The 24,663-nt window shown below is 46.3% G+C and overlaps 1 protein-coding gene across 3 annotated transcripts in view; it reads right to left on the bottom strand.

Annotated features, from left to right (window-relative positions):
* Nucleotides 1-699: 699 nt before the first annotated feature.
* The window catches only part of LOC115403006 (zinc transporter ZIP10-like), a 31,330-nt gene continuing 7,366 nt past the window's right edge, over nt 700-24,663 (bottom strand). The window contains exons 1-11 of one of the 3 annotated variants that reach the window (XM_030111745.1): nt 22,928-23,064; nt 21,218-21,294; nt 17,676-19,058; nt 17,209-17,398; nt 7,487-7,662; nt 6,480-6,644; nt 6,296-6,404; nt 5,912-6,217; nt 4,074-4,154; nt 2,574-2,764; nt 700-2,427 (exon numbers count right to left, since the gene is read on the bottom strand). In XM_030111745.1, the coding sequence (XP_029967605.1) occupies nt 2,275-2,427; nt 2,574-2,764; nt 4,074-4,154; nt 5,912-6,217; nt 6,296-6,404; nt 6,480-6,644; nt 7,487-7,662; nt 17,209-17,398; nt 17,676-19,037 (2,733 nt within the window). In that variant the 5' untranslated portion in view covers nt 19,038-19,058; nt 21,218-21,294; nt 22,928-23,064 and the 3' untranslated portion in view covers nt 700-2,274. Of the gene's footprint in view, nt 2,428-2,573; nt 2,765-4,073; nt 4,155-5,911; nt 6,218-6,295; nt 6,405-6,479; nt 6,645-7,486; nt 7,663-17,208; nt 17,399-17,675; nt 19,059-21,217; nt 21,295-22,927; nt 23,065-24,663 lie in introns of those variants that run through there. The other 2 variants (XM_030111744.1, XM_030111746.1) reach the window with 2 other exon arrangements.

Genomic DNA, 24,663 nt, shown 5'->3' with positions numbered 1-24,663 from the left:
AAGCAGACGCGCCTTGTGCCCTTTTCTGAGAGGGTGACCGGCGGCGGGGACGGGGTCCAGTTACTCACCTGCTTCCTGAACAGATTCAGAAAGACAAACACAGCAGCAGATATGAGCGGCGAGGAGCCGATAAGAGGCGTCACGCCGCCGTGACCCCACTGGGCTTTCTTTAAGATAAAAGCACAACCAGCAAGAGAGCGGGATCAGAATCTTTTTTTTCCAGAGTTTATTTGCTTTTCAGAATGGGGAGAACGCACAGACAGAAAAACAGCAATGATGTCATATTTTGCATTTTATATCCAGATTTTCAACAAATATACACATAAAGCAAAAAACAAGGCTTCTTTTTTTTTGGGGGGGAGCACCCAAAACAGCAGGAAAACTTCAGGGCGTAGAGTTTCAAGCATTACAGAGTATCAGTGAACACTCCACAGGGCAGCTCAGATTTAAATTATTAATACATTAACCAAAATAAGAAAAAAAAAAAAAAAAAAAACTTTCAAAGTACAAAAATAATATCATGGAAAACAGCTGGGATACAAATACATTCATGTTCAGCTGCAATAACTTTTAAATATATAAGACACGACGTACAAATCAACCGTTTTCCGAAAGAACGGGACCCCTGTAACGCAGGCCACACTACGCCCCGGAGACTCCTGCGCGATCGTCACACACACTGCTCATTTGAAAAGTAACAAAAGGTCGTCAATACTTGAATCTGGATGAGTTTAGAGTCGACACGACGTCCGTACCGCTTTGGGTCATGCTTCATGCACGCTTCGATGGTTTACAGCCAGATAAGACACAGAGCATGGATGTCACACAGTGACAGGATAGATGAAGACACGCACACGCACATATAGACGCACAGTGCGTGTGTGTGTCCAGCAGCTGTAGCAGCCAATGGAATGTGGGTGGGGGGTGGAGGGGGTGGGGACAGGACAGGAGGGGACGGGGGGGGGGGTTTGGGGGCATCAAGCACCAGCCACTGCTCATCCACAGTGAGTGGTTCACACAGGGGAATGCTCTTCAGAATAAATAATCTGACTTTGATGATTTGTTCTGCTGTGACGCGTGTGTGTGTGTGTGTGTGTGTCGTTTTTAGTTCGTCTCGGATTGTCAGAAAATCAAAATCCACCAAAAAAAAAAAAAAAAAACCCAAGAAGAAAGAAGAAACAGCAGAAGAAAGAAAAGCGTTTGTCCTCCAGATGAACTCTTGACACTAAACACATCAGGTATCTACAGATCCTCCCACCGGAGCGGGTCGGCTCCCGTTAGACCGGATGTGAGACGGCGTCGCTCCGCACCAATAAACTACGGCACCGTGAGACCCAGCTGACCCCGAGTCACATTTCCCAGCTGTTGATTCTCACCAGCGAAGAAAACACAGCAAGACAAAGAAGTCTCGTTTGGCTAAAGATTGTCAAAACCCTCACAAAACAAAACAAAAAAAAAACAAAACAGAAAGGTTGGTCAGATATTTGTGAGCATCCAAACAAAATTAACACTGATCACGGTAAAATGTTCATCTGTCGAAGTCTTGGCAGCAGCAATCATCACTATAACCACTAAAAATCTGAACCGTGAGCACAAACCAACTCTCTGGAAGATCTATGAATGGTAACATGAGAGTTAATCCAACTGAATTGATTCTTTACTGCGAGACTTAAATATGAATTGAGATTGTGACCACTGGGTTCATTCACAGAATTCTTTGGGATTTAAAAACCAGCATTGATATGATTCAGATGAACCGGGGGGGGGGGGAGGGGGCATCACCCAGCTCATGTAATTAAATAACCTTTTAAGATTCGAGGACAAAATATGTTTTGTTTCTAAACAACAGTAAACATTATAAATAACTATTTTATTGTTGCTATAAAAGAAGTTCGATCAATTTTCAAGTTCTGGTTTATAGGCGGTGGTAGAGACAAAGAGACATTCAGAGATTATTCAGTTTGACACTCGGGCTTCCCGCTCGCTCTTTTAAAGGCGCTCCAAGTGGCCGAAGCTCGGCGTGGAGGGCGGACGAGAGACGGGGGAAACGATGGCGGCGCAACGATGACGACGACATACTAACAACAGGCGGTGAAGGATGTGCAGCGAGCCGCTGGGCCGCGAGCGGACGGGGGGAGAGGTGACGGAGGAGCGGGGCGGAGCCGCCGCCTGTTTGGAATGAGACGCACACTGCATGCAGGGCCGGAGCGCGATAAGGCCGAGAAGAACAACACCGATGCGCCCGACTCCCCCTCCCCTCCCCGCCGTCCTCCACTAGAAGTCGAAGTCGAGGACGATCTGGTCCTCGAAGATGGCGATGACCAGCATGATGCCGAACCCGGTCAGCATGCCCAGGTTCTGCAGGACAAAGTGCCCCAGCTGGCAGCGCTTGTGGTCCTCGCTGTCCCCGTGCAGCATCTCTGGAAGCTGCACACAGCAGAGCGAAGGTCAGGGGAGAGAGCGAGCGAGAGAGAGGAGGCAGCAGAAGTAAAGCTAATGCTGCCGAGGAGGTGAGAAAAGGGGGGGGGGGGAATTATCACTTCGGGGCTGCTGCCAGCGCCGCGCCAACTCACCATGTCCACCAGAGCCACGTAGAGGAACATGCCAGCTGTGATGGCGAAGATCCAGTTGGTGACGTTGTGCGTGTACTGGCCCACAGCGGTGCCGATGATCATGCCGACGTAGGCCATGAGGGCGGACAGCACGTTGTAGACGATGGCCTGCTTCACCGACATGCCGGCTTTCAGCAGCACCGCGAAGTCACCTGTCGGCCGGGAGAGATGCACATTAACACGGCGACACTCGTACAGGATCTATATTCAGCAGAGTTTTGAAGAGCAGTAAATTCAATCCTAACTATGCACAGAGTGCGTTATTGTAGCGTCGCGCTGATTTCTCTCATCGGTTCTTCCGGCAGCGGCGATCAGCGGGCTCCCTGCGGCTCATCCTGACTAAATCGGAGCCGGACTTCCTCAGGAGTGTGTCTGAAACTCCGTTTGGTGATTACCCATGCAGGCCGAGGCCTCTGCGACTCTCCCGCCGCCGGCGGGCCGAGTCTCGGCGGAAACGCCCTGGATGTGGAGAAAGAGATGAACGCCGAGGAGGGGGTGGCCTACATTCCCCGCGCCGTGTAGCGAGCGTCCTCTTTTCCCGGCTAATTACCACAATGAATATATTACCGCTCGGCTCTCATCCATCAATCAGCCCCGGAGAAACGAGGGGAGACGTTAAAGAGAAACTCCAACACACCTCGCTTCGATGACACTTTTTCTTTTTTCCCTCTTGCTTCTGTTCAACCTTCACATTTCCTGCCTCCCCGGCTCCAAACTGTCAGACACTCGAGCGCTCGCCGCCTCATCTACCGCAATTAACACACCCATCACTGCCAATTAGCTTCACCGCGGGTGGTTAAAGAAGCCCCATAATCATCCTCTTCCCATCCAGCTGCCGGTCGCAGGACGCCTCTTTGTGTTCGGGAGGAGCCGAGGGGAGAGGCGCTGCTCGTCAAACCCGGCGGGGAAGGGGGCGTGGCGGCGGGCTCGGCATCAACGGGAAACGTTAAGATCGCAAAGAGAGTCGCTCCAGACGATCCGAGTGCTGCCGAGAAGCGTCGACGGCTCAGAAACCGCATCGCCCCTGACCCCCAACTCTCAGAAAGCAGCGACATAAAGCTGAACCAGACTGCGTTTCATCCCTTTTCTCTCCGGATCCCTGTGGATCCGGGCAGCAGGGAGCAGCCAGACAAACCGGGGCCGTTATTCAGCGATTCACACACTGCGGTAATCGACACGACTCTATTCATCAAGCGGAGCGGCGAGGCCGTGAGAGGGCGCAGCGGCCAGACACATCATCCGTACCGCCGTCTGGGTCTCCGGGCCGCTCTGCTCTCGCCGTAAACAAACATCGACGAGGACAAACGCCCCCAAATGAAGCGACAGGTGCTTTTCTCTGCTGAAAAAAACGCTCAGATGGACACTTTCTTTTTCTGAAGCGATGATTAAAAGTCTCGGCTCGGGGAGCGGCGAGGAGCCGGCTGCTGTTGGGCGCTCTGGGGCTTCTCCAGGTGCACTTACCGAGTTCGTGAGGCAGTTCGTGGCAGAAAACTGCCACCGATGTGCTGATGCCACCTGTCAGGTTGGCGCTGAACGCCGCGCCTGCAGAGACGAGATCACAGAGTCAGGGAGACGACAAGACGGGGGAGTCAGATGACAAGACAGATACCGCTTTCCTCCCTCAGAGCCGTGCCAATCTGCTCATCTCGCTCAAGAGCAGCAAAAGAGAGGCAGCTGAAGAATGACTTGAAAGCTGCCGAGCGGGCCTTTCACTCGGAAAACTTCAGTTCGCACGGTGTTGATACAGCCAACAGGTTTCTGAGGATTTACGTTTCAGGGTGGAGAGCTGACAGGATGTGCTGTGTGAGCGCAGAGCGCTCATTACCGGTGAAGATCATTCATTTGAATTTAACTTCCAGGAATTAGATGTGTGGAAGGAAAAAAAAAAAAAAAAAAAACTTCATAAAACAGCTCAGAATTCCACTGTGTGTCAGTGTGTAGGGGGATAATTCTCCACCAATCTATGCATCTGTGACTATTTTCACACTGGCTACGCCACCTTCACTAAACTACAATAAAACAATTTCACTGGAATTCTACGAGGGCTGAGTGTTTTCAGGAACACATCTAGTCGTGATTTGTCTGGCAGATCATGCGATCAAGATTTATTTCGCAATATTTCTTCAAACAAAGCTTCAGTGCAGTGTCAAGTTAAAAGTTCAAGAAAATACAAAACGATTAAAAAGAAAAAAGCCAAATAAGTAATAATAAGAAAACCAAAATTCAACTATTCCAATAAATGAGAAAAGATCTTGTGTAAACTGTCTTTGACTCCAGTAGGTCAAGGTCAGTGTTTTATGGCTCAAGCGAGCGACTTTATCAACATCTACAGCTGCAATAAAAGTTCTTTATTCAAGCCTTGATTAAAGGAATACTCCGAAGATTTTGGACCCACGCCCTATCCCGATCATTTACACAGTGAGATAAGCTCATAGATACCTTTATTGTGTCCGTTTGTCCAGCCGCGGGCTCCCAGCTGTTAGCATCGTAGTTAGCTTAGCTCAACTGCGGGAGGTGAAGGGGAAACAGAGCCGGACTGACGAAAGTGGACAAAATACTCCTTCCAGTGGTCCAGGGGACGGCGTATTAGCACGTGAAGTAAATCCGAATGGTTATAAAACATTTTAAAAGACGTGTTTTCCTTTTCAATCCGTTAAAATAACGTGTTGATACACACAGACCTGCGCATGCGCAGTGCTCCGCGGAAGGATATACCGGTGCACAGCAGTAGAAGCATAGACTCGGCCGCTGTGCGCCGGTATATCCTTCCGCGGAGCACTATGCTTGTGCAGGTCTGTGTGTATCAACACGTTATTTTAACGGATTGAAAAGGAAAACACGTCTTTTAAAATGTTTTATAACCATTCGGATTTACTTCACGTGCTAATACGCCGTGCCCTGGACCACTGGAAGGAGTATTTTGTCCACTTTCGTCAGTCCGGCTTTGTTTCCTCTTCACCTCCCGCAGTTGAGCTAAGCTAACTACGATGCTAACAGCTGGGAGCCCGCGGCTGGACGAACGGACAAAATAAAGGTATTTATGAGCTTATCTCACTGTGTAAACGATCGGGATAGGGCGTGGGTCGACAATCTTCGGAGTATTCCTTTAAGAAACCTAGACTGTCACTGTGAGTGAAACTGAAAAGTAATAAGTGATGAAATAACACTCTCACTAAAATAAAATGACCCGACCACTACCTCTGGGCAAGCCCCGCCCCCAAATGCAAATGAACCAATAGCATCCAACTACAAACTGTTGCTTTCTGGGCTGATTAAGTGAATTAAGATAGGCAGTTTACCGATGGCGAGGCCGTCGCTGAAGTTGTGCATGCCGTCTCCCATGATGACCATCCAGGCGATGCTGGCGATGCCGGCGTCCTTCATCTCCTGGTCGGAGTGGCAGTTGCCTCCGTGCGAGTGACCGTGGCCGTGCGAGTGTCTGTGCGACTTGGCTTTGCGTCCGTTCTCCTTGATGGGCGACCCGTCCGCCCGGAGGCCTGCGGGCGCCAGCGGCGTCTTGGTGGTGGGCGAGTCGGGCGTCTGGAGCTCCGTCAGCTGCGTGTCGTTGTGGCCGTTGTCGCAGGAGACCGCGGTGCCGTCGGGATCTGGGTGAGAGGGGGGCCGTTAGAGCGGCGGCGGCGACGGCGGAGCTGCTGTCGAGACGTTCCCATCCTGATTCTCACCTTCATTCAGAGGCTTCAGGTGCAGCCACTCGGCGTCGGAGCGCCGGTTTAACATGTGTTCCGACAGCTTCGTGCCGATCTTCCCCTCCTGCTTCCTCTTCTTCTGACTCTGAAAATGATCGATCGCACACTTTAATGTCTGCCGACCGTTTCCTGCGACGCGGGGTCCGGTTCCTCGCCTCACCATTTGGTCCTTATAGTGCTTGAACATGCCGATGCAATGCTCGATGATGAAGAGGAGGTAGATGCCGGCCAGCGCTGTTAAACCCTTCCACACGCCGTCGAATTCCGTCGCCAGGTCCATGTCGGACTTGGCGCTGTGTGCGCTGTGGTCGTGCTGCCCTTGAGACTGAAAGCAGAGCGAGGCGGTTCAGCCGGGTTTTACAGGACTGTTGCAGTTTGATTGATTAACTTCATCTTAAAAAAAACAATGTCAGGAAAAAATAAAATAAATGATCATAATATGAGTCCAGTGGGGCAAAACTCAACTGCATTCCAACACTTGGACGTTAACCTGCTCAAAACAACTCAAAGTGGCCTGAATGTGGAGCTGATAAGTTCCCTTCATTGATCCATGAGGGAATTTAGCCCGAGACGCCGTATCTAAACATCTACAAAAGACAAACAAGACCTGCTCTTGTCTCTATCAGACACTCTGTGGCTGCAGAGCATTTTAAACATCTGTGATTCTCGAGACAGTCGGAGGATCGCTATGGCGAGAACCAATTTATTTTAATAACATCTTCTACTGGGTTATTGATTGTGAACATCTGATTCAAACATAAAGCTAACCACTGGGGTGTGACGTGATGGCGTCGGAGCCGAGCGCAGCGCGTGACGCCTGTGTGTTTCTCCTGCTCGGATCATTACTCATCTGATGCCCGAAGCCAAAACTATTGAACCACTGATCTGAAAACCCTCGTTTTTATCAGCTCCACAAAGAGCAGCGATGTTTCAAAACATGATTTATGACGCTCAGCATTTATGTCACTGCAGACACTGGAGCGGTCTCCATGCTTATATTTTTATTGATCCCAGATTCAAAACCTGAACCAAGTAGACATACTGTACAGTGGAATGTATCATCAACGTCTTCAGTTTTGCAGAGGTGACCCTTTGTCTCCTGATAAAAAGCAACTTACATAAAAAGGAAGATCTCTCTGGTGGTTTCTGGCCGTGGAGAGTACTCACGTGAGGCAGCAGGTGAAGAAGAGCGTCGCCGCTGAGCGTGCCCACCGCCAGCGCCACCAGGAAGGTGAGCAGGAACTTGAAGCAGGACTGCTTGAGGATGGGCACGAGCACGACGCCCAGCAGAGACAGCAGGCTGATGACGGTGATGGAGACGAAGCCCCACAGCCACACCCACCCTGCAGGGACACAGAGCAGCCACACTGCTGTGATCGAAACGTTCAGGGCGTGAGCGCTTTGTTCGCTGCATCACAGCTCTGATTGATAACCGCACTCTGAACTTTAGACAACCTTCAAAAAAAAAAAAAAAAAGAAAGAAAAAGAAAAAGCGAGCTGAGGCACACGCGGGGGTCTGTGCGGTCATCACTTCCAGGAATTACAGAAGTCCGCTAACACCTGCAGCTTTATCATCGCACAGCTGTGAGGCGGAGGTATTTTTCTCTCCGGCTGCCGTGTGAAGGAAAAAAAAAAAAAAGCATTCCCCGGAGGTTTTCAATCCCGCCGTCCTTGGGACGCCGCCTGACGCCTACAGCCAAAGTCATGATGTGACATCTCGGCGGAGCGCTACCCGCCTCATTCTTCACTGAAGGCCGCGACGCACGGGAGACAGAAAGGCAGGAAGGTACACGATCACTTAGAGTGTCAGTCCGGCTGTCAGCGCAGGACGCTTCTCAAAAACACAGCACAAGAGCAAGCGGGGGAAAAAAAGTTTGTGATTGACTCGACAAAGACGACAAAATGTTTAATGTGGTATGAAATTCAATGTCACGGCGCCGCCGCGTCTGCTAAAGCGGCGCCGGGTCCTTCGCCGCTGTCATTCAGCTAAAGGACATTTACTCACTGAAATACTGCGCCTCACACTCCCAGAACTGACTTCAGAAGAACAACGCAACTGAAGAACGCCAAATCCCAACTTTTTTCATTTTAGGGCAATTAATGCTGAAACTTGTCCTGTGCAGCGGGGAGAGAAGGCCGAACCTGTGAAGGATTTTATTGTGAAGTTTCCCGCAGGCTGAGAATTTTTTTGGGGCATGTGACCGGAGCGCACACAGAGACAACAACATGGGTTGCTTGTTGTCGCTACTGGTCGAATTCCTCGCTCTGAAATCTGTTTCAATAAGTGGAATTTCAAGATCACAACACACAAGATGTTCAAAAACAAATGCCATGAAAAGTAATGGAAAACATCATGAAATAGAGACATTAGCTAAGCATTCTTCAAAATATTCAAAATATATAATTGCAACAAATTTCAAATGATCAAAAAAGTCACAATTTACCATATTACCAATCATTAAACTGATGCTGAGTGCAGTAACATCGCAGGTCCTTCCTCCCTGCTGCTGTGAGCCTCTATAATCAGCACTGCTGTCAGCGACACCACCCGTCACATGACCCCCAACCCACACTTTCTAGTGTCCAAAACCGCCCTGTGTCCCACGTACTTTGTTCATTTATTCACTGCGTACAATAATATCTTTCAATCCAATCAATACCAACATTATCGCAAATTACAGTCACCAGTAGTCTTGGTATGAAACATATTCTGACTTCACGTTTCCAGGGAAACTGTGTGAAGGACACACTGCCTTGACCTGAGCTGAGAGGAGTCATGAACTTTCACCTGAATAGCAGACGGATGTTCTTCTGGTGACTGAAGCCATGGCAGAGACGGTCAGAGTTCTGCGTGAGCCTTACTGTCAGTCAGCTGACTTGTCTGTAACCCTTGCAATCCTAAAATGAAAACCTCCTTGTGCAGCGTTGAAACCTCATCTCCTCATCTTTGGATCTGTTTCACCAAAAATTCCACAACAGTCTCGTTTCAATATTGCCGATACTGTTTTATATAGTATTTATTAGTATTATTGTTTGTGTGCTTTAATAAGGGCCACTTTCTGGTGACACAATGAAAATCTCCCCAAAATAAAGATTATCTAGTCTAATCTATTATTTGCTGACCTCTCTCTTCACTTGGAAACATGAAGTAAAATGAGGCCACAGACACAGAATGAGTTAATAATCTGTCAAATTGACCTCAGGTTAAACTAAGTACCTTTGTTTTGGTGGGACGTGTCTGAATCTACTGCTGATTCTTCACATTTGCGTCTCCTCTCAAGGTTTTTCCTTTACCAGACAACATCTGACAGATCACGGAGTTCTCACAGAGCTTAATTCATCTAAACAAAGACACCCAGAGAGCGAGAGAGAGAGAGAGAGGAGGGGGAAAACGGCTAATACCAGTAAAATCAGGCTCCCGGTGTTATCGGCCCCAGGTGGAGAGGCTTTTGAGGAGATGATCTGAAACGCGTCTTGCGCCTGACGGAGCGCTCTTTCGAGAGCGGGAATCAAGCTGTTTCTGTACCATTACCCAGCTGCAGGATTAAAAACCACTCCATAAAGAAAGGAGGAGTCCGTCCCCAGGCTGCAGTCTCGCCACTCGGAACAGGAGGCTGGAGATCCTCTCGGGGGAAACGTTCCCACTAAAGAGGCAGGCCCTCACGCTTAAATGCTGAACACACAGCCACTCGTCCTGAGCTTCAGGGACGCTCGCTGCCAGTTTACATGAGTCGAGGCATTTACTTATTCTGATGAGGAACTTTTTCTGCCCACTTTCCTTAAACTTGTCAGTTGTGCTCGATACATGAGGAAAACATGACTGACGCTCATTTCAATTCCCCTCTGACCGAGCAGTGAAGTCAGAGTTCAGACCAAACCTAAACTCGGTATGTATGAATTATTCAGACAGTAAATATACTATTTATTGTTGACAGCTCTCTCATGGCCTATTTGTGGTGATGCACTTTGAGGGATCAAGGTGCAAGGCCTTAGAAAACCTCTGGTTTGTGTGCCTATCAAACATTGTTGTGTTTAATTACTCCACAGTTTGTGCCACGGATCAATAGGCCAGCTGGACGGAGTGAGAGCGGCTCGCTCAGCCGTGAAGAGGAACTTTCTCGGCCTCCTCTGCTCGCGCCGGTCTTGTCCCCGTAAACAGGGGCGACTATTATCTGCATCATCTCATCGTGAACGGGCCGGGGGAAATTACTGCCCGTGGCGATACGTTTTATACTCATTATGCTTCCAACACAATGTCGCAGATGACAGTCAATCTTCAGAACTATTTACAAAACGTCTTATTTAATTGTGGATCATTACCACATGGATTAGTTCAGGAAACAAAAATGATGGCATCTTGGCGAACAGGTTGAGAGGCTTAAAGCACCTCGGAGGAGCGGACACCCAGAGGTGGGGGGGTTTGTCAACAGGTAAGGCAGGCAGCTGCTTTGGGCCCGAGGCCACTACAGGGCCCCCGAGGGACGGCCAACTTCAAACCACAGTAATGTCTTAAAAGGTACGAACTGCAGTGACCGACCCCATCACAACCCCATCAAGCAACCAGTGGTCGAATGACGGATATCTCCCTAAAGGGGCCCTACGTCACCCCCGCCCAGTAACTTGTCCACGTGTCCATCAAAGCAACATAGTGGTCAAACGTACAGAGGAGAAACTCGCCAGCGAGCGAGAGAAGAAAGGAGGAAGCGAGACAGCAGTAAGTGGAGCAGCAGACATCAGTCTGTGGATCCTGCTCTGTCGGCTCGCCGAAGCAGGCTCGCCGAGTGTATTGACACATCGGCATGCGACGGTCTTGCAGGTTTGGCTAGCAGCTAGCCAACAGGGAGAGGAAATATGCTTGTAAGAGTAGCTAAGACACTGGGAATGGAGTGAAAAACAGCCAACAGCTTGGACTGTAATGAAAGTTGTCTCTTAGGAACTCAAACTTTAATACTTTAAAATCTGGATCTAAATGTTAACTGTGTGCATTCTGTAAAAAAAAAAACACTTAAGAAAGAATATAAATATAAAATAAATATGTTTAACACTTGTCAGAGAGGCTACTTGTGAATTTTCTCGTCTTTGGAAGATAAACTCTCAGACTTAACAGCTTCTGTCGGGGCTCTAACAGCTCTGCTTGAATTACTGCTCTTGTAATTTAATTAAGCAAATCACCGTTTGTATTTAACAGCAACGCACATTTTTATCTCACGTTCTTTAAGCTGCTGATTTCATCCATATGATGCTGTCAGGGGTGAAAAGCTGTCATCTTGCATGTCAATGCACAGTGTTCTGCCATGACAGGAGAGACCTTATCTTATCTTCAAGGTGTTGGCTGCACTGAGACCAGGTCACAATGACCCACATTATCTAACTACGGACAACAAGGACAGAATAAAAGGTCTCTGAGTGAGAGCGAGCGTGTGAGCCAGATGTGAAGAAGCCTCTGGTATTTCAGAGACGCGTGACAACATTAAAACTCTAACGTACAGCTGCCATCAGGCAGTGGCATAAAGACTGATCACTGGCCGTATAATTCTGCTCCAGCTTTTATATTTGAGGTTTTACGGTCTGACAGCCTGAAGTCTCCTCTGGTGCAGCCCTGAAAGTCCAAAAAAGTCAAGACAGCATGAGTGAGAAACAGCTGGTGTTCGCTTTCCTTCACTCTGACGTTCAGTCAGACGCGAGGCGATCAGTTTGGCTGCCATCTTGGATGAGCACAAGCTTTCCCTCAAATGCCACGCCCACTTTTTGTATTGTTTTTAAACCTTGCTTTCCTTTGTCCTCTAATAGATCAACGCAAAACACCAAATTGTGAGACACTTTATTACTTGGCTCTCTAAAGACATATGTTCACCAGTCTGTCCGGTCTGCTTTATTCAACATACTGAATAATTACAGTGGCGGCATCATAAACAAGACGAACAAACTGGACGGGCTCAATTCACGCTCTCACGTGGCTGAGAATGTCTTTAATAACAGGTTTTTCTCCGGCTACCTCCGGTGTTCAGGTTCCTAAGAGGAACGCGGGTTTTGTGCTTCGCTGCTTTCTTATTTGTCGCCATCAGGCAGAACACCGGGTAACCCTGAGAGGCGACTGGATATATCAGCCAGACAGTCCACGACTGCAGGTCCTTCATCTACCTCTCTATCTCATTACCTGTATGCAGTCCTGCAGAGAGAGAGAGTGAGTGTGTGTGAGGGGGGGTTTCTGTGGGGTGATTGAAGGAGGTGATGGGGGAGTAGGAGAGAGGAAAAAGGAGACCGTCTGGCCTGTTTCTTCTCTCCAATTACGTATCTCCTGTGAGCCACAGCTCAGAAGCAACGGGCCCAGGGTGTCGCTTAGGCTCTCCTAATTGGCGCGCCGCAAAAAGAGAGGGAGTGGGGACCGCAGAGGAAGTTTTCTTAAGTCCCCCACGGACGCCAGCGGGAGGTAAATGAGGGGCAGCGCTGCGGCGTGTGGCGAGGTCCGCGGCGGAGTCCTGGTACGGCGTTCTGGAGGATGGAGTGCCTTCAGTTCTCGCCTTAATGAGGATCCACGGCTGGCCTTTTGGCCTGTTTGTGCTGTTATTACCATTTTCATGAGTGTTTTCGGTGGCGGCACGACGCCTGCCTGAGGCAAATGTGACAGCGGCAGCTCAGAGAGGAGTGCGTCTTCAATAATTAACAGATTTAGGGGGCTGTACATTTAGGGAATTCCTCTCACCTCACTGCTGAACTCAAGCGTTCCTCCATCCCCAAAGGAAACACTGAATTTTTTTTTTTTTATCCATCATAAAGAAACAACATTATCAGCCGCTAATTAAAAACAAAGTCAGAAAATGTTACAATCTTTTTTTACAGTTACAGGCTCCACAACTTATTGCCTACATTTTAAATTAAAACTACAGCAAAGACACAGAACGTGAGAGTAAATCAATGCAACACCGATTAATTCAGAATACTTTTCTATTCCAGATGGCTCTGTGAGATTTACATGCTCGGACTGCTAATGCGCACACGGCAATGTAGCGTACAATATAAATCCCAATGATTTGCGGCGTAACCTTCTTTCTGCACACAGAATCTGAGGTTACGGCTTTGATTTGTATGAAGCTTTTATGGCTTTATGAGTCTTATTTCACGACCTGTAACTCATTAACTTTAAAACGCTGTGATTTTTATAATTCGCATTCTCAAGAAACTAAAAACAGCAAAGAGTCTGAGAGTGGGACTTCACACTGACCTTCATTTCTTTATCGCTCGTCTTTTAGCTGCTTTCTTTTTGTATACTATTGATTAAGGGATGTGATCAGAATACAACACTGTGGGAAAAAAAAAGGATAGTTTTCCAGGAAGAAATGCACGTTTGAACACTCGGACAAACTTGACGTCATTTACTCTCGCAGCAGACAATATAATTTGATTTAAAAAAAAGACATGAAAAGGACTAAAAGGATGAACTCTGCAGAATCTATCACATATCGCTGCTTAGTTTTATTTGTCGGTGTATTTAGGCATGCTACTGGTTTAACAGTGAAAGGTCAGAGTACAAAGTACTCTGAGTTGCGTTGTGGGCAACACGTCAAACTCACCATCAGGACACCATGTCTAAATGCATGTACGGGTCGGGCAGGACAATTCTTTAGTTCAGTGACAAGACATGAGTTAGCCTGCTGGTGTTTGAAGCAAAACCAACACTATAGTGGTGAGACAGCTTTATCTGATGCTAATATGATAGGACCAATTCACTCAGACAGAAGCTTACGTGACCTGGTTTTAATCTGACAGGATCTCTTATTTTTCGGGCTCACAAGATCACCCGGTTTCCCTTTCTTGCCCTTTTCCCGGTAAATAAGTGCTCCTAGAACAACTGCTCAACTGTTAGATCGTTTCTCTCCTGGAGGCGCTGGTGGTGAAAGTAGATGACTTTAAGGGTTATTGTTGTGCAGGGAAGGCTCATCTGGTCTCATCTACAACTGGCAGCCAGTCGTGTACCACATCAGCGCGGTCACACACAATCGCAGCATCTGCGAGAGCCTCGAAACATCCTGAAGAAAGACTTAGAAGCAGCAAACACAAACTCAGCTGCTCCGGGTGTCTTAGTGGAGCTTCTCGTGTCCCACAAGGCAAGTGTACTTTGCTTGAGTGGAACGTTTTACAGTCTCCACCTGTGTCACGTGATCGCTCACTTACAGGTACAGAGACCATAAAACTCAGCAGCAGGCAGAAGTAAAGAGTTAAACTACCAACCTTGGCACTCTTTCCCAAGCACTCCCCCAGTGTGCCTGATCACACATGCTTTTAAAAACACACTACGAAAGGAGCATATATCCACTGAACACATGAGACGGTCCATGTTTTCTCGTATGAAGTTGAACACTTGCTCATTCATGAGTTACAGCCCACCCTCGGGGCACAGCCAGGACCGCTTTCTCTACACTAATCAACTCTCTTCATACGTCCGCTGTCCATCAACCCCTGTTGATGGACATTAGTTATGCAGTTGCTCACTGGGACCTCTGACTGACTGAAGAAATGAATGAACCAATAACTATGCTAATTGCTGGACGTTTCCAGGACGCCATCTGGATGCATCGACATATTTCAAGCGACACTGGAGGAGCCAGGAGAGCCATGCTGGTTTTTATGTACGCCCTCGACACCCACAGCAGAAGTTTACCTGCGCGGTCCGAGAGAAAACACAGGCTGCACCGCGGATCCACCGATGGAGCTGAAACATGTAAATAAGCCCACGTCTCTTTTTTCCAAAGTCACTGGGTTTTGAGCTAAGAATCCTGAAACGAGCTCTAATGACTGAACGCACTGTGCAGAATTACTAGGCAAGCTGTATTTTTGATGATTCGTTTTATTTCTTAAAGACAGTGCTCTCACTCAATCTAAAATGTTAACGAAGCTCACACCTGAATATTCAGGGGAGTACAAGTGAGGTTTTTTTTTTTTTCTCTTTCTTTCCACAATACCTCAGTGTGCAGAATTAATGGGCAACCAAATGAAAAACTAGTATTTTCCAGCATTTCACTTGTTTCTTGCCATCTGTTAAAGTTACAATAATGCACAAAAAAAAAAAAAACCTTTGAGAAATATGTCTTCAAGTATTTTTTGGCTCAGTTGAGATGTCTTGCTAAATGTTGGAGTGAAATTCAGCCTTGAACTCTGGACACCTTGACTTCTGGGTATTCCGGGCAGGTTACAGTTGAGGAATAAGTCAGCACTGGAAGACTCTTCTAGCTTTATTTATTTATTTATTTAGTTGGCAGTTAATTTGTGGGGTTTTTATTTGTTCTATCTTTCTTGCCAACACGTTTCTTTTGACCAAGGTGACTTTTTGTACCAAAACGTTTAACACTTCTGTGATTACAAAGCAGTAACTTTGCAGCTTCAAGCAAGCCACATCCCACTCAAAGATTTGTTTTTCTTTTACTTTTTAGAGGAAAAGAATCTGTATAATTATGCACACCTTAATATTAGGTATTGATCCCCTGAGGAAGCATCCTCCCTCATTACAGAAACGCTTGAATCCAATAAAGACTCACACTTTTGCAGCTTGGAGAAGATAAGGCCAAAATAGTTACTTGTCTAATAATTCTGCACACAGTGCATAAATAGCTAGTGTGTTAAGATCGACTCATCAAATGCTCTCAGGCTAAAAATGTGTGAGAGCCTGCAGTGACTGCTCCATGAAGAGATTAAGCTTTCACAAGTCTTGACAAAAAGTGGCAGCCGCAGACTGAAGATGTCACCACGGTGAGTACAGACAACTAAACATTTACAGCTTCACCCACATTCATTATCCTCACTCAATCTTCCACAATTGACCAGGTCAGTGGTTATTTTAGGTCATTAGCAGGAGACGGCAGTTCACTAAATCACACGAGCGGGAGACACTTTCACGGCCACACTAAAACAAAAATTATCTCCACTGAGATGTAGTTTCAAAAAAGGTAAACGTCTCATGAACAGGCAGCCGTTGAGAATCACTGTTTCAGAGAAACATTTAGGAGTATCACCAAAAGTTAAACCAACACAATGCGGCTGTGTTATCAAGATCAGAGAGCACGGTTAACAGTTTGTAATAAAAACAGAGGTTCTTTCTCTTTGTTGAAGCTGAATAAATACAAGAAGTGACTTTACTACAGCCTGGGATGTGAAACACATCGACTCATTCGTATTGTCAGAGTGCATGTTGGCCTCATGTGAGTGCACTTTGCACTGATCCTCTTCCACGGACGAGCTGCTCGATCAGCACACTGACAATGAGAAGAGGATGGAGCCAACGCTACTGGACCGCCCCCACGGGGGGCACGGTTAAAACTCCTGACCGCCTTTAATCATTCCTGCCGATAAAACACGGATTGATTACTTTGAATAAGCATCCTATTATGCAGATCTTCCCGGCAGAGGAGCTCCAGCTCTCCAGGTTACACATGCTGATAGCATCTCAGTGAGTCTCTGAGGTTCAGCCCCTGTAACCGCTTCCTTTGGCCCACGGCAAAGACTTGAGTTTTCCACACATTCTTATCACAATACTGCATTTTACCTAGTTTTTTCTCCTCTATTCATAACAGTAAATTATTGCAATAGTTCCTGTAGTAAACATCTTGATTTTACAAGACATTTTGAAAGACACTGTAATTTGCTCCATATTCAAAGCATACGAGGTAAATTTTGAGGATTGAAGAACTTTTACAGTTTTGAAAAATTTTCTGGAACCTATTAAAGTGTCATGTAATCATTTGGTATTACAATAATAATAATTGAGATTAAACTCTAAAGTGTGGTTTGAAACTAAGCATTTTTTTTTCTTCTTACTACATCTCAGATGACAAAACTTCATCCTCCAGCTTGAATTATTATTTTTTTTTTACTTTCTATTTTAGAAGTGTGCTTACCTGGGCTGATGGGCTCCAGAGCTGTCTGCTCCACCACCTGGTGGTAGTGGCGGATGCAGGAGCGGCTGTCGATCTGGTAGAGCAGGGCGGGACACAGGTAGGTGAAGTGTCTGGGGGAGATGAGCGAGTTGGGACTCAGGCCGTAGTAGCTGAGGAGCTGAGTGAGGTTCAAACACTGAAAAGGAGAAGACTATCAGACAGTGATTACAATAGAAGGGGCCAGAGATCACTTCACATCATCAGTGTCAGTTGAGAGTGCCTGCTTCAGACTGGACTTGTAAATGGTTAAAGGAGAACCCTATGAACATTAATACTTCAGTGTAGAGAAATTTCATTAGAGGTTTCTGTAAAAAAAAATTACTCATCAAAATGCCTCCAGGACATGAAAGCTGCAGTAAATATAGACATTTGTTGCTGTCAAACAGTAAAAAATACAGATCAAAGGTCGTATAAGGTCATGTTTTTACCTCTTCATGCTGATGAAACTGTCCACCTGGATGTCCCGAGAGAGCAGTGTCCAGAGGCTCCGGGGTGACGTCGGACCCCGGTGCTTCTCTCTTCTTTTTATGAGAATGACTGTGACCGTGTCCGTGGTCATGATCGTGGTCATGATCGTGGTCATGATTGTGGTCATGATCGTGGTCATGATTGTGGTCATGGTCGTGGTCATGGTCGTGGCCGTGATCATGGCTGTCAGATGAAGGTGTGAGAGGAGACGGGGTTTTGTTCCGGCCTCTGTTTCCTCTCCCTCTCGCTGGCTTTCTGGGTCTCTTTGTCCTGCTTTCTGCTGGGGCCGGAGAGGACGTTGGAACCAGAGGGGGCTGGGAGGGGTCCAGGGGGGCAGACGGATCCTGAATGACGGGAGTGATGTCTGTGGCTGTTTGCTCTTGAGGGATGTTATTATGTTCATGACCACTGTGATCGTCATGATCATCATGATCACTGTGAGTCTTAGAGGACAGACCATTCTGGTTACTCTGCTCCTGCTTGTGCTGTTTGTCTTGTGTGTGGTCGTGGTCATGGTCGTGGTCATGGTCGTGGTCATGGTCGTGGTCATGGTCGTGGTCGTGGTCATGGTCGTGGTCGTGGTCATGGTTGTGGTCGTGGTCATGGTCGTGGTCGTGGTCATGGTCGTGGTCGTGTGCGTCCTGAACATGTCCATCAGAATGTTTCTGGTCACTACCTTCCACCTTAGTGTGAGTGCGGCCATGATTATGATTGTGATGGTGGTCGTGTCCACCGTGCACATGTCCATCAGAACCATTGTCCTCGTGACTGTGTCCATGCTCGTGGTTTTTTGAAGCAGTGGTCTTGCTGCACGGGGTTGTGTGTCCACGTTGTGTGTGTGAGTGGTGGGATCCTGGCTTATGGTGCGAGTGACCATGCCCATGGTTGTGGTTGTCTCTGGCGGGCGAACCATGTGAGTGGTGCCCCTCCTGCAAGTCCAGCGCGTCGAGGTGAGCCACGTGGTCGTGGCCCAGGTCTTCGTGCTCCACGCTGACCACTTTCACCGTGCCCAGACCCAAACTGGAGAGCAGCTCCTGAAATCCGTCGAAGTCCAAACGATCCTTCCGTCCGTAGCGCCTGAACAGTTCCTGGATGAAGTAGCGCTGCTCCTCCTCCAGAGCGTCTGACTCCGAACTCCCAGACATCGGGGACACGGTGGCCGCTCTCACGTACGGAGCCTCGGAGATCTGCAGGTCACTGTGGGCGTGCCCGTGGTCGGCGTGGTCGTGGCTGTGCGTTTCTCCATGGCAGTGGTTGCACTGATGGAAGAGGAAGGTGAGCACACACAGGAAGCAGAACTTGGTGTGCGCTTGGACTCGCATTGTCCCCTCACTTCTTTTCCCCTGCAACAACAGGGAGAGCACAGGATCAGAGTCTCATTCACACACTTCATGCTGAAGCAAGGACTGAGAGAGTGATCGGAGGTGACCGCTGATGGCTGTGCAACGACGGTTAAGGTATCTAGTACTCATGATTCAATACATGCGCCCCACTTTATGAGAGGGGGCTGCACTATGGATGTATTGCTTCAATACACATCCTGCTCCAAACGTCACTCCAGCACTACTATGGGTTCATTCAGAAAACAAAAATCTGTCTTCAATGTTTGAGAAAAATTACCAATTCAATGTTTTCAATCACTATTTCCTAGAAATCCTTTCTATGTTCTGGCAATTTTTTTTTTTTTTTTTTTAACAATATAAATTAATCTATAGTATTCTGCAGAAACATTTATTTTCGGGCTTGGGCGGAACATAACAAGGAGAAAGTGGCTGGATTTAATTATTTAGTTTTATAAACTTATTCATTAACAACATGATGATCTTTCAAGTCCAAACTCAAGTGTCAAGGGTGAATAAGCAATAAATAACCAGCAGTCGTTTTCACCACTGCCTACTTTATGAAGATAATCTATGATAATCAACATTAACTGGAATCAGTGATTCATTAAACAATCCCTCTTCTAACCGACTGAGGCAGATGTGTGAATTGACAAACCTCTCAGAGTTAAGAGGATCAAATTCAAAGGAAAAAAAAAAAAAAAAGAATGACCATAACAACACAAACACCAACTCCTTCCACCCTGCTACTCTCAGCTTGGAATAACAGATCTAATAAGTGAATCACAGGGCCTTCTGCCACACAGTAAACTCTCTGCAGAGAATTGTGTAACCAATTGCTTGTTTTTCCCCCCGACACACACTTTAAAAAGCCTGAAGCAGCAATATCATTTCAGTCAAATGATCCTCATAAGGTCTTGTGAAGCCTGTGGGTGGCTGAGGGGGTGGGGAGGGGGTGGGGGTGTGGGCAAAAGAGAGGCCAGATGAGTACTGCCGCGTAATGCTAGCACACACACACACACTTGTTAGGGAAGTTTACACTGGATTTACAGCTCTTCCATCGCCAGGGAACAGATCTGTGTTGTGCTGACCACAGACACTGTTAAAAACAAGGATGGGGATAGATCCTCCTCATGGCTGTCAAGCCAGTTAACAACACACAGCACACTTCAGACCGCTAACAGCAAAACACCACAGTGTAACAACAGTTACTTCTTTCTGGATAGCCACAGAGCAGCAAGAAACTAAAGGAATCTACTGAGCTGCACAAACATTTCCCCTCACAAGCTCAAATGTATTCCATTATTGTTTTGCAGATATAAAATTAGCTCAGCCAATGAATCCAAAGGCTAAAAGCATGATGTTTGAATAGATCAAAGTGAAGATAAAGCCTTTGGCCATTCATCAAACGTCTAATCACCATCCAGATGACATCAAACGTTTATCAGGAAATCATGACTCACTCATTCCTTCCATTCGTTTCACAAAATTGAGGTCAATTTCTATACAAAGTTTCAAGATCTGATGCCACACAATGGCTGTTTTTGGTAAACAGCGAACAATTTGGTAAAAATGTTTCCTTTGCCACATTTAAACTCTGCAACAAATTGTCCTAAATATAGCAAAAACTAAATTAAATCAGCTTTTTAACAGCGACTCAACACAAAGCTTGCTCACAATAATGTTACTCACGGCCGTTTTCTTGAATGAGAGGTTGGTAAAGTTTCCTGAGAGCCGACTGATGGCTCTCCGGCTCAATCTTGCAGACGTTGAGTGCGTTCACGGACCGGCTTCGCAGCCACCAACAAGACAGTGTTTATAAACATGAGACAACAGTGACCTATGAACCTTGCAGGAGATAGGTCGGAACAAAACAGATCCTATTCTTCAGAGCACACCCTCTGTGCAGCAGCCTGCAGGGTTTCCTCATTACATTCCTCTTTCATGGGAAGAGGAGGATCTCTACTGAGCTTCAGCTTGTCTTTTATTCAAGCTAATGTTAAAGCAAGCAAAAGAAAAATACGTTAAGGGACCTAATGCTTTAATAATTGAAGAGGGAAGATAATTGTTGGAGATGTAATCGCGGCGAAACCACAGTTCTTTTCAATACAAACAAATAATCTAATCATGGAGGTGTGAAATGCACGGCCTTGATAACTCACCGGATAGTTTTCCTCCTGCTTGGCCCCCGTCTTGACGCAACACTCTGAAGGGCTTCACAACTCTTCTCAACCTTGCACTGCAGAATAATAAAATAAAGTGAAATTCAGACTCGGATCACAGGAACCAATTTCCTTTAACAACACACAGTTATGCCATGAGAAACCGTCCTGCAGCAGATTCTCCTGAGACGAAGAATTAATAATCAAACTCTTGAAGCTCAAAGCCGAACTACTAAGAGAAACTGCTGCAGTCGTGTTTGGGATGTGCTTATAAAAGGTTTTCTTCTTCTTTTTCATGGTTAATAATGACAAAGGGATTTTATTGACCACAAAATAGTTTTGATTGATCAGCAACAATAAAATTAACGTTGCATAATCGTTGTTTAAAAAAAAGGATCACTACTAGCCTTCACAGATGTCTTCAAAGTAGAAATAAAAAGCTGACAAAATGATCCTTTTTCTCACAATGAAAGCAGACTGGTTCACAAGTATTCACAGAATATTGTGATCATGCAAACAATATAAAGTATAAATTCCTAGCAAGCATGTCTACGTTGTCTTTCACTCATGTTTAACCTGTAAGAGGAACTACATATAAGTTATAATAATAATAGTAATTTTTAAACAAGGGTTTAAAAAAATCTGTATGAAACAGGGAAACATGAGTCACCTCTTCATAATCAATCAATCCTGAAGCTCTTAAACACCAACTGAGCAATAATGTAAGTCACCCGCAATGTAATCCACAACAATTAAAAAAACCAGTTAATCCCAAAACATTGTTTATACACTATTCTTAAACCTCTCTTCGTATTCTTTTTGTTTCAGAGGAATGTTGTTTTTTCAGTTTGACTTTGACCCTTAAACTGCTTCATATGATTCTCACGCGACCGTGCACATCCTCCTCATATCAGTCTCAAGCAGGGAAAGAGAGAAAAACAATCTTCTGTGGTATTCCAGACATGTAACTGAAGGACTCAAACACGCTGTTACTAAACAAAAACGCTACCATCCGTAGAAAAAGTAAAACACAATACTGGATTACATATGCCACTCAAAAGGTACAAAATACACAGAATCATTTCAAAAATTCAAGCTGGTTTCCAGATCTGACCGATACATTAGATAATTAATTTTCCCATTTTTGATCAACACTGCTGAAGAGAGACACCTAATGAGGGTCAAAAAACAACTTGTTCCAAAGACAAGAAAAAATTATGAGAGTTGAGGTTTTTCTTAGTCAGGCCTGAAGCACCCAGAAAAGGACAGACGTCAGTCGCCACATGGACCAAATGTTGCATGAAAGCATGATGAGCTGTTGTTGCACGATGGGATTCGGGAGAGTAAGACACTCGAGACGAGCCTGAGTAACACTTTGTAGTCACAAACATCAGCAACTGAAAACATAATAGCTGTTTTCAGCACAGCGGGACGCTGCCACACGGAAAGACGTCAGAGTGTCACGGAGGGAAAAGAAAATGTGGTATCCACCTGCAGGTACAGACGCTGACGTTTGATCCCTACATGAATCAAGGTGGCCATTTCCACAGGTCAAACCGACAATCCTGACTCAGACGCCAACAATACTCACAGTTACGTCAAAAGCCTCTTTTCATTTCCAGCCTGTCAGACGAAACCGCTCAGCAAAGCAGACTCAGCACATGTGGTGGGTGAAGCCACATGTTTCAGTATGAGCAGATCCCAACGTACCTGTCATCCACTCAATGATAATGATGAAAGAATTCTCAGATAAAGTCAAGGAAAGTTCCAGCTTGCGCAAAAAAGCCCTAAATGACAAGGCGGCTGTCTAAAGCAGACTGTGCAAGTCAGACAAACCTACTGGGAAAACACTGTTGGCGTGACATATGGTTAAAAAAATACCCAGCATCCTTCTGGGAAAGCAGGCTATCATGACGCACGTCGGTTCAAATAAAACAAAAGCAAATAGGCTGAGACTTCTTAACTCCTTACATTTGAATAAGCGCCATGCATGACAACAAATACAGCAACCGATTGTGGTTATGCGAGTTGAAGCTGTTGAGTAATTAGTAGCAGGCGACAGGAGGTTTCTGCCAGCAGGATAAAGAAACGGTGACGAGCCTGCAGTGGAGGGACGCAGGTGCCTCTCTGATGCTCTGTGGCCTGGAAACATGTTCATCGCAGTGTGAGAGCGCTAAAGACCGCAAGGCTCGACCGGACTCAGACAAGTAAAACAGAAAATTGAGTAGAGGTACACGAGGCGGCACAGATGTCAAAGCACGGGGAGGCTTACCTCTGAGTAACAAGCAAAAGACAACAAGAACTCAAAATGTTCACACCAGCACCAACATCAGTAAAGGGTTGAATGTTTGAGTCTAGCGTCTTAACCAATTTGTACAAGGAGGCGGGGAGGCACTGGGAGAGAGAGTGTGTGTGTGCGTGTGTGTGTGTGTCCAGTCAGATCCAGGGTCAACCACCTGACCAACTACTCCTGGAGTGCTTATAGGGGTGTGTGTGTGTGTGTGTGTGTGTGTGTGTGTGTGTGTGTGTGTGTGTGTGTGTGTGTGTGTGTGTGTTAGGGCTGCCACGACTGGTCGATTAATCACGGTTATGTCGACTATTAAAATCATCGACGACTAATTTAATAGTCGACGAGTCGTTGTTTTTTTTTTGTTTTTTTTTTTTAATTGTTTTTGTCTTGAAACTGCCGCGGCACCTTCCACTGTCGCGTCTGCCTTTCTGTATTTGACACACATGCGCAGTCATGTCAGCTGCGACAGCACCAGACTGGTGTCATGGCTACCCGGCAGCAGCGGAGCTCAAAAGTGTGGGAGCATTACAAGAAAACGTCAGAGAAAAGTGTGCAATGCAGCTATCTGCAGGACAGAACTTGCCTTCCACGGCAGCACAACTGCGATGCATGAGCAGCCGAAACAGAAGCACGTCGTGGCTCGTGACAACGATGATTGCCCGTCGTCTCGGTAAGCTAATAATATTAGCATAGAGGGCTAACTTGCTATTTACTCATAGCTGTCAACGTTAACATTAGCGGTGACGATTTGATTCATTAGCTGCCTTTAGCACACATTTCATGTTTTCTCTAACGTTATAACAGTGATGTGTTTTAATAAGAAGTGATGTCGCGCTAATGTTTTCTAACGTTATGTTTCAGAGCTTCACCCCATCGGAGCGGATTTTCTCCGCAGCAGAACATTTGCTCCCAAAAGAAAGCAGCCTGTCTCCAACACATGTAGAAATGCTGACTTTCCTGGCTATGAACCAGAGCCCTGTGTAGTTTGGGATTACGTAGAGTCGCAGTGTAATAAAGTAGTATACAGTTGAGCACTGAACACAAAATGCACTTTTGTTTTGAGTCAGTGAGACGAAAACTTCAATAATTCCTTGGTTTCTTGATGCCAAACACAAATTAAGAAAAAAAAATAACATTAAGGATTAATTTTTGTCTT

The sequence above is a fragment of the Salarias fasciatus genome, chromosome 16 (assembly GCF_902148845.1).
Source record: "Salarias fasciatus chromosome 16, fSalaFa1.1, whole genome shotgun sequence".
Classification (NCBI taxonomy): Eukaryota; Metazoa; Chordata; class Actinopteri; order Blenniiformes; family Blenniidae; genus Salarias; species Salarias fasciatus.
Note: the sequence above shows the minus strand (reverse complement) of the source record. Positions and strands in the feature narration are given on the sequence as shown.